Source organism: Verticillium dahliae, genomic scaffold, assembly GCF_000150675.1.
Source record: "Verticillium dahliae VdLs.17 supercont1.9 genomic scaffold, whole genome shotgun sequence".
Lineage (NCBI taxonomy): Eukaryota > Fungi > Ascomycota > Sordariomycetes > Glomerellales > Plectosphaerellaceae > Verticillium > Verticillium dahliae.
In genome coordinates, this window is record NW_009276929.1 from 688,071 (window position 1) to 705,944 (window position 17,874).

General features: G+C 50.7%; 3 protein-coding genes across 3 annotated transcripts; 1 reads left to right on the forward strand and 2 right to left on the reverse strand.

The window, feature by feature from the left end:
• Positions 1-3,859: 3,859 nt before the first annotated feature.
• On the forward strand, positions 3,860-5,084 carry VDAG_05163 (uncharacterized protein; the record flags this gene model as incomplete). The annotated part of the gene is made up of 3 exons (XM_009654899.1): positions 3,860-3,998; positions 4,213-4,276; positions 4,721-5,084. The coding sequence occupies 3 exons, from the start codon at positions 3,860-3,862 to the stop codon at positions 5,082-5,084; spliced, it is 567 nt and encodes a 188-aa protein (XP_009653194.1).
• Positions 5,085-10,813: 5,729 nt separating this feature from the next.
• On the reverse strand, positions 10,814-11,644 carry VDAG_05164 (uncharacterized protein; the record flags this gene model as incomplete). The annotated part of the gene is made up of 3 exons (XM_009654900.1): positions 10,814-10,888; positions 11,057-11,257; positions 11,348-11,644. The coding sequence occupies 3 exons, from the start codon at positions 11,642-11,644 to the stop codon at positions 10,814-10,816; spliced, it is 573 nt and encodes a 190-aa protein (XP_009653195.1).
• Positions 11,645-13,634: 1,990 nt separating this feature from the next.
• Positions 13,635-14,545, reverse strand: VDAG_05165 (uncharacterized protein). The gene is made up of 2 exons (XM_009654901.1): positions 14,166-14,545; positions 13,635-14,115 (listed from the first exon to the last, which is right to left on the reverse strand). Exons 1-2 carry the CDS (start codon positions 14,478-14,480, stop codon positions 13,888-13,890), a joined length of 543 nt encoding a protein of 180 aa, XP_009653196.1. The 5' UTR covers positions 14,481-14,545; the 3' UTR covers positions 13,635-13,887.
• Positions 14,546-17,874: the final 3,329 nt, after the last annotated feature.

The window sequence follows — 17,874 nt, forward strand, 5'->3', positions numbered from 1 at the left end:
CAGGCCATTGTCATCGAACTGCCATTGCACCGTTGTCAAACTATATAAGATGTCGACCCAGCGTGGCCAGCTTTCTATCCTAGCGACTGTAGCGTTGTGACTGTATCTAGCGTTCTACGCAGCTATCTCCCGCCTGATTGTATCACTGTCTTTGGCTTCCTCGTCCTCTCCTGCCCATCTTCCGCCCTCCTGCCCACCTTTCGCCCTCCTGCCCACCTTTCGCCCTCTCCTGCCCATTTTCTCGCACTGCTCGCCCTCCTCCTCTTCCCCCTCCTCGCCTTCCCTTCCACATGGCTCATCTGCCGTCGCTCCGGCCGTCCAACGGCACGCGAGACCCTCGCTGTATCTGTCCGCCTGGCTTCCAACTTCTTCGTCTTGAGAGACTTGAGGGATGCGGAGACAATACTCCGGGGGGCGGAACCTCGCAGTTCTTCCCACCCGGGCCACATGCCCATCGTGACCCGTTGATGGCCATCCTGCAGACGCTGCATCGGCTGGACACACTGGTGAAGAGACTGGCCGACGCAAACGTCGATCGTCGAGTACGTGTTGTGGCACAATGGCGCAGGTCAGGCGAGCGAAGCTTATGCGGCAATAGGACATTCCATCGACGGAGGAGCCGATGGTGGCACCGTCCACGCTGGAGGCACTGGACAGTGGCATGCTGACGCCTCTATCCATGACCTCGCAGGAGTGATTGGCTGTTGGCGTTGCGCGAGGGTGGGGTGATGCGCTGTGCGATAGTGTCAGATAGTTTCAATACTTCTCCGGACCTGTTTTCCATGTCATGACGTTGCCGTGTATTATCGTCAGCTGAAGGATGGCTCAGCAAGCTCGTGCCTGGTAGTTCCTGGCTTTGCCTGTGTGCCTGGCTTTGCCTGTGTGCCTGGCTTTGCCTGTGTGCCTGCTTTGCCTGTGCGCCTGGCTTTGCCTGTGCCTGGCTTTGCCCGGTTGTGCCTGACTCTCATGCCTGTTCGTGCCTAGGACATGGCACGCTAAGTGACGCCAGGACAATAGACTGTCTTGGCTGCAGAGGAGGTGGAGGCCAGGTGGAGTCAGGCTCGACCTGGGATTGGCGCGTTGGTCGTCGGTCGGTCGGTCCTCGACTGCAGCGTTTCACCGTCGCTTACCAACGTGCCCAGCACATAATCGCCGATGACCCGGAGGAGCGATAGTCGTGCGGTCAGCATCAATTTGAGACGGCAAGCTCGGCGTTGGCGTTGTGCCTACGGAGACGCTGCCGCCAGTGCCAGTGGCGGCACGTCCAGACGTTTGATCGTAGAAACACATGTTCGCCACAAATAGCAAGCGAAAGGACTGGAGCTGGGAGGACCTATGTTCGCCTCTCAGGAGCGCCAGCTTGGCGTACATTTCTGTGGCAAGCAAGCGGGCTAGGTCGGTGCAGGCGCCGCGTTGTCAGGAGCCTGAGGACGGCGCTTGCCTGCTGGTAGCCCCGGCCGAACAGTGCCGGGGCTTCTGGTAGGTGGGCGCGTGTCTAGATTTGCGCCAACGTCTGCCGGCTAGTGATAGGCCATTTTGCTGGTAGCCAACGGCGAGCCAGAGATCCCGCTCGACTGATGCCTAAGCTACCAGCAATGGTTGCAGCAACTAGAGCGGGGGCGTAATTCAATACTAGCCGTGACACGGGAGTGGGCAGTCTATTTGCAATGATAGATCCATTAGCAATCTACCAATCCAGGCACAACCCTCATGTCTCACATGGAAAAACACACATTGCCTTCAGTGACGTAGGCGCTGCTGGTTCATGCGCCCGCCTGCTTCAGTCAGCATGAGGTGACGCGAAACGACGAAGAGGCGGATCTCCTCCTGGAGGCCGTCGATGTACGCTGTGGACGCCGAGCACAAGTCTTCGTGTTCTTGCTGCCAGTACGTGATGACGCCGCGCAGGTTTTCGAACCGCCTGCTTGATGCCGCCTTCTTTATAGCCATGGCCAACCCGCCGCGGCCCCCGCATATCGCACGCCGCACGTCGCACGCCGTTCGCTGGCCTGCACACCCCGCTCCGGCGATAGACCGTCATCGTCCAGGCCCGCGCGACTACGAGATCGACTCATCAGGCATGCTGGGCCTACTGCAGTGGCGTCCCTGTATGCGTGCGTGGCTGACCAGTTTCACCACGCGCTGTGTCTAGTATGCTACGTCTACGCGTGACTTGTAGCGCGTTTCATCCGGTGTTCTCATAGTTGATTTTTAAATTCTAGCAATGAACATCTCTCAATTCAGGTTGTCAAGAATCAACAACAATCAGTGTGGAGACTGTCAGTTTTGATGTTAGGATTTGACTTTTCGTCTCAAACGACGCACACGATATATAAGAACCCTACAATGTTCAGATGCATTTATATTTGGCTCGACAGTTTTCACGATGGCCGATGAAGGCTTGTATGCCACTTGGAATGATCTCATGAGCCTTGATCCCCCATCACCAGAGAATCATAACGAATATTTCCGTCACCACGATGAAGGAGTGCAATCACTACCCCCATATATCAAAACCGCATATGTTGAAAGTTTGACCTGGCCTGATTACAGAAATGTTCTCAAAACTGAAGGGCGTAGCACGTTCAACTCATGGATGTTGCTGATCCAAGCTTGTCCATCAGCAGAACATGCTATTCATAGCAATCGCTCCATCGAAACTGCTTTCAAGGAAGTGGACCAAGTTATCACCAACAGTCCAGACACAAGTTTGTTACAAAGATGCGCCTACATTCATCTGGCTCAGTTAATGTCTCATCTTACAAAAGTAATGAGAGTGAGGCGTCAAACTGGAACACTTCAAGGCAGAACTGGTAGAGGAGACGCCAGCAATGCGCTTGACACCTACATGCAGGCCCAGCCTTTGTCAGAACACTCAGTAACCTTAAGGACACTACTAAGGAGGCGAATCCGCATTGGAAGAAGATACTCCGCCATTACGAAGGCATCGCTGCTACTAGTTCTGATGTTCGGAGCCAAGGTAGATTCTCTAATGCAGGTAACTTGCGCTCAAAGTCCTTCTTGTACTGATAAATTCCCAGAAAAGACTTTTCTGTAACACAGAGAGCTTTGTCAGCGATTGCCGAGACAGCCTTGATGTCTTTGCCTGTCGATTTGGTCGAGGCTTCCATTGACATGAACAAGGTGCACACTAAAAGCATAGAAGGAAGGCTCGATCCTAGTGATTTGGAGGCTCGCGCCCACGAATTTGAAAATCGCTGCCTAATGACATAACTAATAATGATCGAGATAGGTCTGAGTGTGCGAGGGAAGTGAGAAGCCAATGTCAAGACATGGTCTTGCACTGTGACGGGTGACGGGCTTGAGTGATGGGTTGAGCTTGCGTGATTGGGTTGGGTGATGAACTCGGATGATGAGCTTCAATGATAGATTTGAGTGATGGATTTGGATTTGAGTGATGGATTTGAGCGATGAATATTGATTTGAATGATGGATATGAATTTGAGTGGTGGATTTGAGTGATGGATCTGAGTGATGAATATTGATTTGAGTGATGGATTTGAGTGCTGGATTTGAGTGATGGATTTGAATGATGGATTTGAGTGATGGATTTGAGTGATGGATATCGATTTGAGTGACGCGTTATACATATCTCTTTTCGACGTATTGCGTACTGGACGGCAAGAAATTCGGGACGGTCTGGTATGTCAATTCTCTCCATCACGTCCTCCCAGTTGACATCGGCCACTTCGACGCGAACCATGCCCTTGAAATCCGGATCGTTGACGAATTTCGCGAGGTATGGAAGACTATGCTTTCCCGTCTGCTCGGCCGACAGGACATACTGCGGTCGATAGCCCAAGGAGGAGGTGCGACCGCTGGCGTCAGCTCGGCCGACATGGACAGCGATGGTGGTGTTGGCGCCTGGGTGACGCAAGAACTGCGTTTGTCTGTCGCCACGGCGTCGTTGTCATTCAGCGGAAGCAGGGTTTCCGACTTGCCTGCCGACGTGGCAGACCCGCGACGAACATCTTCTTGTACTTGCACTAGTTGGCCTGACACATGGTTAAGAGCCTTCAGGCAATATTAAGATTCAGGTCACCTACCGTTAACGAATCGTTTAGGCCCCCACTTTAACGGCGCCTAGTCCCAGCCCGTTCGTATGCGACTTTGCCTACTTAACCCCCCCATCTCGCATCCAGGACCCCGAATCTCGAAAAATGACTACTGCAACTTGAATCTTTCAATCAGGGATTTTGAAGTATGGAGAATGCCCCTGTGTACTCAGCATGGGCAGGGTCTGGGGAGGGGGGAAGTGCGCAGCCGTCGCCGCCGTCACTTCTCTCACCCTTTCCCCCTCTTCTCATCTTCATTTCTTCGCCGTAATATAACCATCACACATCGATACACCTAGACCTTCCAATAATCGCTCTTTTGTTCCGTTATTAGCGGCATCCGGACGCGCTGAACCTTTTACCTTGCAGAACGATGTCAGCGATCTCAATACCCGCGGAACCTTGGCGATTTGCCGGTGGCCGCGTTTGGCTGGACGAGTTCGTCGAACAGAGCCATGACGATACCCTTCAATACTTGGAAGGATGTGCTTCTGACCCTATCGAAGATTCTCGTAAAGTACACCGAAAGGCGGAGGCGTACAGGAAGTATGCCCGCCGGCTCTGGAACATGTAGGACTGCTTTGACCTTGAGGATCGGGGCTTATTCATTTGAGGACATGCTAACTTTTGAATTGATTTACAAGGTTTTGCAAAATAGTTCTCAGTAAAGTTGGACCTAGCGCAGCATCTGATCCGGAGACAATTGTGCTGGACCTCTGTGCAAACCGACCCTCCGCAGAAGACAAGTTCAGGGCTTTCTTACGACACCATGTAAAAACTTCGATGCAGCTGCGCCCATCTCTGGGCCCCGAGGAGTACGAATGGGTCCGAGAAGTTGAGTCTGCAATCACTGTCACCGAACTCTGGAAAGCCTTGGTACGCGACTTCGACAGTGGCTTCTTACAAATCAAGCGACGCGAGGAGCCCGAGAAGACCTCTTCCTACTCGCTTAAGTTCACTGATACCTCGCAAGGTAGCGGCTCTGTGTGGAAAGTGTCGAAGGTCTGACTATCTTTACTACTCAACATCTCCCGCTGAACACGAGATCCTAAGCTCTTCCTCAGAGCCAGCGCTAATACGCGCCTGCGGGCAACTTGGCTTCGTTTGAGAGCATTCACGTCGACTTTATTGTGTATTATCGTAATTGTGGCAACTAGCCGTTCCGAATTTCCGGTGGGATCCGCTACATTAGCTAGTTCTATTTGCTCGTATCGAATTTCTGTTAGAGCGCCGGGTCTGAATGCACCTATACTGGCAAGAAGGATCATGAAATGAAATGTCAGACGTTCTGTGGGTTTACAGGTCACCACCTCTGGCCTGGCCCATAGCACAGAAAGAATTGCAAGAGCATCTTCGCCAGTGACTTCTTGCTTGTGAAACATTTGGCCACGTGAAAGCCCAAGTTCGTTTGCAAGGTCTTCTCGATGATCGGTACGTATTTAAAATTTATCCAATCCAGGCTTTTATGCACACAAACACCTCATCATCCCCACATCAGGATATCGTTCTCAGTTACATTTGCACCATGTCCCATCGTCTGTGTCTTGAGTCTGATAAGTGCAAAGGCTATCAAGGATGATTCGTTTGATGTTGGCTTCGAGTCTCTCAACGCACTTCTCCCTAGCCCAACGCTTGGCGAACTGAAGTACCTTCCAATTCACTGGAAGCAAGGTATAAAACAAAATCTTATCTTCAACATGTCGTATCACCGTATGTGGGAGATTTGGAGCCTCTGCACCTGGGCTCTAGGGTGCCGCGACCCGCCTCGCCCGTACGCCATGCGCATTGGCAGCGCTGGGCGGTTAGACGGCAAGTGACTGCCCAATCGTGATTCCGAGAGTACACGAGACAAAAGCTGATAATTTCAAGGTATGCTTACCCCCGCTGTGCGTAACTTCGTCTTCGAAAACTCGTCTGAGGTGTTCGGAAAAAGCTATCTGCCTAATCACCTTCGAGGTCAGCTGCCGAACTTCGCCCTTGGGTTATTAGCTGGCGATGACGAATCTCTTTTCCGACTTCTTTGTAACGCCTCGCTGAGAGTTGACGGCCATGCTCCCATGACTCTAACGAACGAGGAAAAGGCAGCGTTTGAACAGCGGCAAGACCTGCGCACGATCAGCACTAGCTTAGCAACCGACGGTCATGATCAACCATTCGGCTGGCGTGAATAGTTACAAAGCCGAGCTACCTATATTCGTCGTTCTTTGGAGAAGCAATCAAAGGCGTTGAAACGCAAGACGTACTTTGACCAGGTTGACAGGCAACAGGCCCTTGGAAGCAGCGACACAAGGCCCCACCCGAAGGACCAGATCACGTTTGTTCAAGAAGAATCCTACCCGATTCTAGGTACTACGGCTATCAGCTCTGTTTTCAAACACTTCTCAGAAGCGCAAACTCTGGCTACAACTATATGGGAGACTTATTCCAGTTTACTCGTTGCATACCTTCGCCACCTTCCGGCCGACGTGGTTCATTTGGCCAACGAGGCTCTCCAACACACTGAAACGCCAAAACTCGACGATTCTTCAGGTCTTCTATCAACTACTGAGCCCCCGCCGCGATTCAGGGCATCGGCCTCTATATGCTGGTGACTTTTAGGCTGCGGGTCATATGCCCGCCGCCCGAACCTTACTCGTCACATGAAGGCTCACGTGCGTGATGGCTCGTTTGGAAGGCCTTTTGAATGCCCTGAATGTCGAAGGCTGGGTTGGCCTCCAAGTATCATTGAAGGAATTTCGCATTGGAGTGCCCATATCCATGTTCACCACGACGAACGAGACGCTCCAAATGTGGTATCTGACTTGTCGTCACCTGGAACCCCCTTCCCATCTGGATCGACTAGGATCGCTCATTGTTTCTTTTGCGATCGAAATTTTAGATCAAAAGGACTATACATCCATTACAGCACTCATGAGAAAGACTCTAGATGGAAGAAGTCCTTCGAATGTCCGGAATGTAAGCGGACCGGGAACACGACAATTGTAGACGACTTTGCGGACTGGCGACGGCATTCAGATGGGGCGCACGGTAATGGTGTGATGCTTCTAGACGAAGAGGCTCATAGCAAGGCCGAGAAAAGGTTTCTAGAGGGCTGCAAGTACGAAGCGATCCTCAAGGGAGGCACCTCCTGCCGCCAGGGTTATGCTTTCATCTGGTCTCCTCAGTTTTCACGTGGGATGGAAGGCTCTGGTGTCGTCAGAATAAGGAGACTAACGAAAGGATTTTCTTTACACATTAAGGTCTGAAGTCTCGTATGCCTTCATTGCCGGCGTATTTTACTTGATAACGAAATGTAAAATCAAGCACGCAACGTCCTTGCTTCTCCTAGAGCAGATACGAATCATCAGTCTGTTGAGCATTTTGTCCGAAATACAAGACAAGGGCGGCCGGTATTAGATCCATTGCTTTCGTCATAACTAGGCTGTGTGATGACATTCCTAGTGTGCAGAACGCCATCAAGCCATCCTACCAACTTCATCTACACACACACACACACACGTTTATTACGCCTGGTGGCCTAGAGCCAATAAGGCACTGTTTGCTATTGTACACGGTCGCTTCCTCTAATCTGTCCAAATCTCCCAAGCCCATAATAGGTCATCTTTCCGCACTTGCTTTCTCGTCTTCTGTCTTGCCGCCGGTTTCTCGTGGGGTTTAGATTGTATTGGCAAGCTGCTTGAAGGCTATTCTTCAAGTGTTCAGAGTCCTATCTACGGCGACTGAAGCGGCTCTTACTGTTATTGACACGAGGTGTGGGTGTTAAGTTCGGTTAGTAGAAGAAGGGGGATTTCGGTGTGTTGGGCCCCCGCAAGGGATCACACGTTCTCCAGTCGGCCCGTGGCCTTCGCAAAGCGAATCGTAGCTCGGAATGCTTTCATTTCCGGCTTCCAATCATCAGCATCTGATGTCGTCTTACCTCCCAAATGGAAGGAGATGTTGTCTCTTTGTGTGCCAGGGCGCATGAGTGTCTCGGCGCGTTGTGTTGCCCATCGTGTGCATCGGAGGAGAAAGTGCTCCACCGTCTCTCTCGCTCGTCCGCATGCGCATTGGGCTGAAGGTACTGCCCTAATTCGGAACAGTGAAGCGTTCAGTCTCGCCATGCCTGTCCTGAGCTGGGCCAGCATGCTAGCATCCATCCAGGAAAGGTTGTCGTACAGTTCTCGAGTGTGCTTGCCGGGTAGTGCTATGTCAACTTCCTTCGAGAGTTTTCCAACATTATCTGGTAGTCGTCTTTCCACACGTAGTTTGCGTCTTGCAGCGCTGAGGGTGGTGGATCGCATCTTTGGGAACTGTTTTTCAGGTGAGGCGCCGTCTCGGCTGGCCTTGCGTGCTTCTCCTTTCGCTTTCTCCAGGTGGTCGTCGCGAGATGGCTCGGAAGCCACACGACTGTGATGGCGTTCCCAATTTCTCGCAGCCGCGTGATCGCCTCATAGATGCAGCGAATGTACTCTTGTCCAGACTGTTGTCGGGGGTTTCGAAGTGTCAGCACCGCGGCTTTGTTGCTTGTCAGTACCGTCACGGTCTGCCCCCTCAGCTGCGGCAGAAATCGCAACGCGTATGCTACCGCTACCAGTTCTCCGGAAAATGGGTTCTGATCGGTCCTCATGCCGTGGGTGAAGGAAAACGTCTCAGCTTGGGTGGATAAGCGTTTTATTCACTAAAACGACGACACTTCCAAAGGAATCCTTTTTATTCAATTACAAGCGAGGCGAGATATCCACGCCGCTATTCTCTCAACGGAATTCAGGGCTCTCCATCACCAATGTCCCTTCCGTGTTGACGAAGCCAACAGCATCGTCATCCAAGCCCTCCGCCTCAGAGAGAAAGAACGTAGCCTCCACAACATAAAATATCCCATTGTATATATTGTTTTATGGACCATAACATGCGATGTTGAAGGGAGGAGCATCGCGCGCAGGCGACCAGGGTCATAATTGAAGTACCCATGTACGGTAGTGCTCACGCCTCTGCCACCTCGAGGAGGGAAAGGAGTGATAGTCGCCATAGTTTGCCATTCGGAAGACACGAATATTATCAGTCTGGATTCTCGAGAGTTTAGACAAACATCCGGTAAGCATGGTTCATTCGACTTACATCGTGTGCCGTGGGGTAGTTGCAGTCGTGCTGGAAACCGAGGATTGAGACACACTGTAGAGGTGATTCCGAAGGTGATGGTTGAAAATTACGGTGTGTTGGAGCGAGGTCGTTATAACAGAGCCATCACTGGTGAGATAACAAGCAATTCTTTCCGCCATTGAGTCCTGGTCCACTGTGAAAGTGCCATTTGCAATTGCATGGTTGAAGTGTCATAGCGTAGTCAAGATTAAAGGCAAGCAGGAATATTTTCGATGCGACTGAACAACAAGATACTGCTTAGTGAAGGACCCATTAGGTTCTTATAATCTTCGTGGCGTAACTAGACCTTTTCCTGTATTTCCTCAGGAGGTGGCGATCACGACGCCGATCTGACGCTCGCCGTGCCGAGTCCTGTCGATTACGCTCACTTTTGGGGGGATCCATCTAAAGAACCCTGTCCTGTCAATTTGGCTCATTTTTCGGTCACTTTCTCCCAACCCCCCCTCCTAGGACCAGCTTCTCAATGGGTCAATGGGGTGTCCAACGATTGGCGTATGTCTAATGTGGCCCTCATAACGCATGAATGGCCAGTTTTGAGGAGGTCGACCAGCTGAGCATGCCTTGGCCACTAGCATGTCTTGGTTCGACGGGTGGAGATCCTCGTGGACACAGCAAGACTACCATGTAATCCCCACCCCACCCCCTCTTGCCATCTTCAATACGCAATCATGGATACGAGGCGTTTGGGTCTCGTCGGTTCAGCCGCTAAGACTGGGGTACCGGGGTGGTACTGGAAAGGTTCGCCGAGATGAATAAGAAAGGTGTGGAGACAGTGAGGGAAGGACGCTTGGACTGCGGACCGTCGCTAGCTCATCAAAATCCAGCTAGCACCAGCTGGGAACGTTACCTTAACAACACCCTACCGCGTCGCGATCAAAGTCTGCTTATATCAACTACCTCTTTCCGATGCTGCGCATCGTAAGCTGTTTGGTCCAGACCTCTTATCTCTCTTGATTGTTTTACAATGGATCCTCATATTAACACCACCTACCTACAAGCTTTCCCAGATCATTCATCAGAATCTACTGAACCGGGTTTTATCCTCGGATTTTCTTACAATCCTCTGGAGGCAGGCTTTCTGAGTGTTTCCAACCCTAGCTGTCATCACTTTGAGATGCATGACTCCAGTCAGCAAACTGTACACAGCGAAGAGCAGTTTCCCGCTCTGTCGCCGCCCCTGCAAGATCGGGAAGACTTCCCCAGAACTCACCAACATCCGAAAAGGATTCGCGGAAGGCCGAGATTAGATGAAAACACTATAAATTCCGAAGAAGTCAGTTTCATTTCTTTTCACGCGTAGTGATCGAGCTAATAAGATAGCGCCGACGCACTCAAATCCGAATCGCTCAGCGAAAGTATCGAGGCAACAAAGAAAGCGCATACGAAAGATCGCAGGCCACAGTCACAAGACTAGAAAATAAACTGGGAAAGCTGAAAAATCACTGGATCGTCTTGAAAAACATACCAGCAGTCAGAAGCATCTTGGAAAAATACCCTGAAGAGACAGGACAAATTGATTCCCTGTTCACACAATCATCAGAGGATCATGACTCGAGTGTAGTGGCGGGAGACGGTCAGACAGATACTGTACATCAGGATCATTATACGGAGTGCAAGAACTCGAAGGCATTGTGAGCAATGTTGTGGACGATATATAAGTAGAAGTCGGTGTCAAACTGTTGCAAATGAAAGGATACTCATCCCTCTGCACGCTACTTCCACGTAAAGTGAATGTACTGGTTAGAAACTGGGGGGCCTCCCAATGAATGGAAGACTAGGAGAGACCCTTCTCTTCACACGAGAAAAGTACTCGGCCATTGACCTTCTTCTTCTTCTCTTCTTACATAGCTACTTTCCCAAGCAGTCCTCATCAATAATAGCTCCTCGTCTCCGAGGTCGGGATGCGGGACAAAGCATTTTGGCCCACCAGCGACGTTGGAAAGATGCGCACAAAGTGAGACGTCAGACTGTACTTCGATAAAGTCATTTGGTGGCCACCCACCCTGAAGAACCCAAAGAAAGTCACTTTGTCCGCCCTCGTATGACTGTACAATTTCGTCAAATTTATCTTGAACTTCTTGTGCAGCCCCCTAGCCTAATCAGCAAGACTTCTTGAACAGGTCAACAGTACTTACGAAGATCAGGCTGGCAAGTTCGCATGCCTTGAACAAAAGCTGAGGAAGTAGGTATTCGCCGTGCTGTGGGTCTTCTTCACCCTGCAAGTTTTCGTCGCGGGGTTCGGGCTCGAGGCGGTCGAGCCAATCAGTGACCAATGTGCGATAGTTCATATCTGGATTAATTCCAGGCTCTTGAGAGGTTGCTATTTGGTCGACCGAACTTGCATTGGACGGAGGAGGTGTTGGTGGTCTTCTTCGAATCGCACCGTCAGAACAGATCGTCGGTCCAGGGGATGCAGGCGGAGTAGAGAACATTTTGAGTTAGGGCTCAGAGTGTAGAGTGACAGTGAAGTAATGGGAAGACCAAGACGAAAATATGTATTTCACTGTATCTCATCGGCTGTCTCTGGAGTATTAAAGGAAGAAGAGAGACAACCATCTGGAGCTGACATTGACTGACCCGACCGGCATGTTCGTCTGCAAAGCTCGTGACGTCGCGGGTGTCTAGTAGTGGCACGGGCTTCTTTCTTTCCTTCTTTACACGGACTTTTCTGAGTCTGACTCGTTCAAAATGCCTTAAATTGTTGTCGGATTTCTCGTGACCCCTGCTACGTCAAACATGGCCCATTTTTGGGATGTTTCCCCCAGATTCCAGCAATGGATCTCTGATTACATGTCGGCTGAGGTCCATATTTATTACGAGATTTCATTGGCTTGATTTCCAATTAAATGGGTCTCCGATTACATATGGCTTGGACTCCATTATGAGATGGCTTGGATGGCAAATCACATTGGTCCGTGCACTATCACAGCGCGGGCACCCAGTACATAGTAACCACCATCAGGGATCCACTCACGCCCGTTGCTCGCTCCATCGATCTGTGCAGTAGTAGCGCGGCAGGTGGAGTTCGTAGTACTGTACATGTACACGTGCTCACAAGCCAAGGGGGTCTCTCTAGTTGATAAACTAAAATCTGTGTTGCCTCCTGAGTCCATGTTGAACCGTCTCCTCCGTTCAGCCAGCACACCAATGATGGGGGTCAGAATCAGTCGAGAATTCGCCAATAATCTGTTGACCGCCTGTGATGGTCATCCTGGCACAAACTTGTGCAAGGAGGCCTTGGCTCAACCCCAGGTACTCGTCACTGAACCCACCCGTTCTTCAGAATGGCGCAACTGACGTCCGCAGTTTCTCCGGTCCGCCGTTGCCTTCACCAAGGAAGTCCACGATGGTTTGTCCCGGCTGCCTCCAGCTGAGAGGAGAGCCTTCGAGTTTTCCCTTGCGCCCTGTGAGCCCAAGGGCCGACACCGCCGAGTCATAAGCAGCCGATCGCGGCCGCCCGGCAAATCAACTGCGCCCAAGGAGGCTGCTATATGGCTGGAAGAGCTTTCTAGTCCTTCAGTGGAGGGACCAAGCGATTCAGATGTACCAGAAACTCGAAAAGCTTTCATCCCCTAGGTCGCCTAAGGAACTTGCCCAGAGCCGAATATGTCTTGTCGAGTTTTATCACTTGCGAACCGAATTCAATAGGAACTTTACTTCCAGTAATCGAGATCCTCTCCTAGCATATCTGAGCAAGCAGCTGGGAAGGGAAATCAACGATGTGAGGCAGGTCTGCAAATCATGGGGCCCGGCAGGGCACCGACTCGCCAAGCTGTCGCAAAGACTGGGTGGCTATGGGGCATTGATGTTTCCTCTCAGCATATCTCGCTCTACGTATGTTGTATCACTATACTTCCTTAGTCATGCTGACCACAACCTAGATTAGAGGTACATATGCCATTTGAAGGGGAAGAGTTTGAGAAGGTTGTCGCGACCCTGGAGCGTCAAGGCGTCTGTAACAACGAATCTACGAACTTCTGCTTTGAAGCAACCCGTGGATTCCTCGATGGCCGGGAATTGACCAGAATGAAGCTCATCACAGCGTTGCGGCAGAACGGGCCACTCGACTGGTTTACGGGCCTATTTGTCGACTGACCACCTTCACAGCGCGATGGAAGCCACCTTCGACACTTTTTAACGCTGCATGGCGAAAGGCCCTTTTTCGTTGAACAATCTCCTTCATACCCTGTACCTTGCACCCTGGCTTGGAATTTCGATCCAAAATGCGCCCTTCACGGTGCCTAGCGACACGGCAATATTCACCGATGATCAAACTGGCTGGGGTCTGGACAATGCTCCATCTTTACGATTATGATGATGACCTTAGTAGCGGTTTCGACATGGCAACCTTCACACCAGGAGCGGAGGCTGACCATCAGATGGCCAATCTCGATGACATCGTAGGCCAGGGAGAATGTACGGCAAGTCAGACAGAGATAGTATTCTACTAGCAGTTTTGTTTCATCCTACAGAAGTTTCAGAAGCACTCTCCTTCAGTGTCGTCTTGTGTATGGTGGCTAACACGCAAATATCGCGAGGCTCCATTTCACCTTCCTTTCGAGCCCGAACACGTAGTCGCTCCCCTCCCTCAAGTATGATGATGTCTCCCACGTGGCATGTAAACCAGGATGGCACGTAGTGTGCTTCATGGATGGGTTTCTCAACTATGGGTCTCTCAACTATCCCTACGCATGGCGACTCTGGCTGAATAGGAGATAGCGTGTTTTCGCCAATTATTTCGCGGCTTCCAAGCTTTGGCCTTCGTAAAACAGTGAAAATGGTGATCCTGTCGTCCTGATTTGATAGCCCACCAGCAAGGAGCCAGATGATTGTTGGCCCGGACAGTTTTGTACGTTGAATGCGAAACCTTTTTTTCTTCCGCCCATTCACGTAGGATAACTGCCTGATTTATCTGTGAGTTTTATGTTGCCTATGGAGCGAAGATATACATACCACTTGCTCATTGCTATACCATAGATCGACCAAGTTTTGACTTTCTCGAGGCAGCAAAGAGCCAGGTAATACCATCAGGTTCGATCTCCCATCTGCATGTTTGAAGTCGGCACTGTAGCAGACAACCTGTCCGGCAAGCGCTTTGATGTTACTCAATATGGCGTGAATGTCCGCGCAAACAACCTTTTCAGCCAGCTCTGGAATCCAACTCAGGAGGTCGCGGATTTCCGCATCTTGACTCTTCAATATGAGCATCGGAAGTCTAGAAAATATGTAAAAGACGTCGCCTCGGTGTCCTTTCGAAAACCTAGTCATCAGTTCGTCCGATTTGCAGGTTGGTCTGTACGCGCTATACGTGATTGCTGAAAGGCGGGGTTGGCAAGATGGATGCCTTGTCACCACGAATTCGAACTAAGTGGATTCTTTTATCGTACAAAAGGATAGTCACTTCCAGGCGATCATTGGCCAGTTGTCAATAACCTTAAAGTAGTTTGGACACTAACGGGGCGGTAGCTGGAGATTGAATGCATCAAATAAGGATTCTGCAGATTCGCAGGTGCAAGTGCCTCCTGAAAGAACCATGCCTGATCGGCGACATGCATTTTTCTTTTTGCTTAAACGGCAATGGCACAGTCTAAATGCATAAATAGGCATAGCGATCCAGTATGCCCTTAGAGGGTATCCGTTCCAGCCCAGTGGCAGTTTTTGCTGTTCGACATAAAAGTACTACGGTGCCCGTCAGCCATTTCATGTCACATTGTGAAGTTGAAATCATCGCTTAGACGATGAGTGAGGCCATGAATCTGAAGATCGGCCGGCGTGTTATCCTGACGATGCTATTCCGCTCTGCGGAAAGGATCGTGGGTGGGACGGGGATGTCAGACGATTTCCAATGCATCGAAACGTCAATAGCATTGAGATAGCAATTTAGACTTATGAGGTGGTGTGAACAATTCGACTAGCCCTGGTGCTGACTGATGGCCTGCGAGAAACCATCATGTTCCTACATTGATCCAGCCTCTTCCATAACGTCTTGCACATTGCTCATCTGCGTCTCATCCTCCATTATCAGGTTAGTAGTGGTTGTAGCGGTTAGTTGACGGAGTGCTTACCGACGGGGTCGGGGCAGGTGGAGGCGGAGGAGGCGGAGGAGGCGGAGGAGGCGGAGGAGGAGAAGGTGTGTTCTTCTGATTTTCTAACTTCATAACCATGTTGTATCGATGATCAATGACTTAGGGACTCTGAAGACTTCTTCTAGAGCTTAACTGAAAATGTGATGAAGAGGATTGGTGGCGCAGATGATAGAGTTAGAGCAGGAACAGAATCCAACGGCATGATAATGTACATCCAACGATAGAACATTGAGAGAGAAGAGCTTATTTTATACCCCGTCGTCAGGTAGGTCGATAGATTGATTTAATTGCCTTATGATCCTCCAGATGAACAATCGAGCACACCCGTCAAGGGTCTCCCCTCACTTTGCCCCGGAAAGCCATGAGCTTGCCAGCAGCATCTCCTGCAGGTCGTCGCATGGACGACCTGTGATGGCCAACAGCGACCATGCAGGCTGTTCAAGCAGGGATCATGTCTGTAGATTGAAAACCACCTCCGCGATGACGACCTCGGAAGGGAAGCGAATAGACGAGGAAGGTCAGGCTAATGGGCTGATGCCGGCTGGGTCATGCCATTATGCCATTGTCGCCTCGACTGAACAGCGATCTGTACTAGCCCTGGACACATGGTCGGCCCCAAGTCAGCCCAGTGGCTCCGTTGGGTCCGGGATACTGACTGGCATCCACAGGTATGACCTGGAAGAACTCCTCGCCAACGGGTCGAGCATCAGTTAAAGCTCATCTCGACGGCCATGAACCCTCTTGTTGAATTAGAGGAACAAACAAATCATCCTAGGCACCATGAATACGGGTCTATGAAACACCAACATAAGTAGCCTCTCATAACAGATGGCAAGACATCAACTTCGCAGTCCCCATGTGGTCTGGCCGGCCGCATAGGAGGCTGTCGAAGGACTAGAGGTATGGTCAAAGTTGAGGTACGTAGGCACGACATTGATCGGCCTCCACGATATCCTTTGACCTAAAGCACAAAGATGTCATGTAGGCGGTCTGCCTCATCCCTGTTGCGACCCCCACGGTCATTGAAAGCCAGTAGGTTGGCTAGCTCGTGCTTGAGTTATCCTGGCCAAGCATGCATCCTATTGACAGAAGTAAACGCGTTTGTGGAACTACGAGGCGATCGCTAAGTGTCACGGTAGCTACTTCGACTCTACAAACGACCTGTGACCAGCAATCAATACACAGTGTTAAACTTAGGATCTTTTTGGAGGTTAAGTATTGCTACCTCGAATGCTCAGCTAGGCTAGAAGCTCCGCGAAGAAAGGCTTGCTTCTGGCTGAGAGATGCAAGTAATAGGCCGATCTAAATCACCCAAAAGACTTGGCCGTCTTGGGTCGGCCTCGCGACCTTTCCTACTTGGAATGCCGACTGACCTTTTGGCAAAGACGATTTAACACACATGAACCCCTATACAGCCCTTTCTCACTTTAAACGAAGGCAGTAGAGACGTTTCAAGTAATGTGAATCTAGCAATATATTCATACATTACCTCTCATGTACGTCGAGGCCCTTAACCCATAAGGCCGATGCTATACCACTATCCCATTACTCCATACCACCCCACTATTCCACCTCGTCCACTATTCCACCTTGTCCACTAGTCCGCCTTGTCCGCTATTCCATCATTCCACTATTCCACCTTGTCCACTAGTCCACCTTGTCCGCTATTCCATCATTCCACTATTCCACCTCATCCGCTACTCTACTACTCACTACACCACCTCATCCGCTATTCCACCTCGTCCGCTATTCCATCATTCCACTGTTCCACCTCATCCGCTGCTCCATCATTCCACTAGTCCACATTATCCGCTATCCCGTCATTCCACTAACCAACCTCGTCCACTATTCCACCTTGTCCGCTATTATTCCAGCAGTTCATTATTCCACCTCGTCCGCTATTCTATTATTCCACTGTTCCACCTCATCCGCTGCTCCATCATTCCACTAGTCCACATTATCCGCTATCCCGTCATTCCACTAACCAACCTCGTCCACTATTCCACCTTGTCCGCTATTATTCCAGCAGTTCATTATTCCACCTCGTCCGCTATTCTATTATTCCACTATTCCACCTCATCCGCTGCTCCATTATTCCACTAGTTCTCATTATCCGCTATTCCGTCATTCCACCACGAGCCGGGGTCGTGCTGACTAACCCTGACACGTTGGTTTGGCATACGTTAAGCCTAGTGACTGTGCTTAACCAGAGCATACCACGGCAGCTGGTCCCAGCTGTGAGCATCTGGACTCAGGCTGGATATGACTAGCCACTGGCGATCCGAAGATACCTAAACAGTGGGCCGACCCGACAGTTTGGGTCGGCGCTCTCAGGCCCGATAAGCACTAGAGCCATTCCAGGGGCTCTCAAGGAGGCTGTGCGGCAGCGGCAACACCTTGAATCATACGATCTGGGATCAATGTCAACCAACATGGAGGGGTTGCGTGCACACCAACTCTAGAGGGGAAAGTTCGCCACTGTCGGGCGAAATGGAATAACGAGGATGATCAATAAGCAATCCCCAATGTGTTTGCATAGCCATCATGCACGTCACTTGGATTTGACCCTGTTCGAA

What these genes read in the sequence shown, in the direction of transcription:
- VDAG_05165 (XM_009654901.1), bottom strand. Translation starts at nt 14,480, where the DNA reads ATGACTAGGTTTTCGAAAGGACACCGAGGCGACGTCTTTTACATATTT. An exon ending in GGTATAGCAATGAGCAAGTG is followed by an intron (nt 14,116 to 14,165) that starts GTATGTATATCT and finishes CAGATAAATCAG; the next exon opens with GCAGTTATCCTACGTGAATG.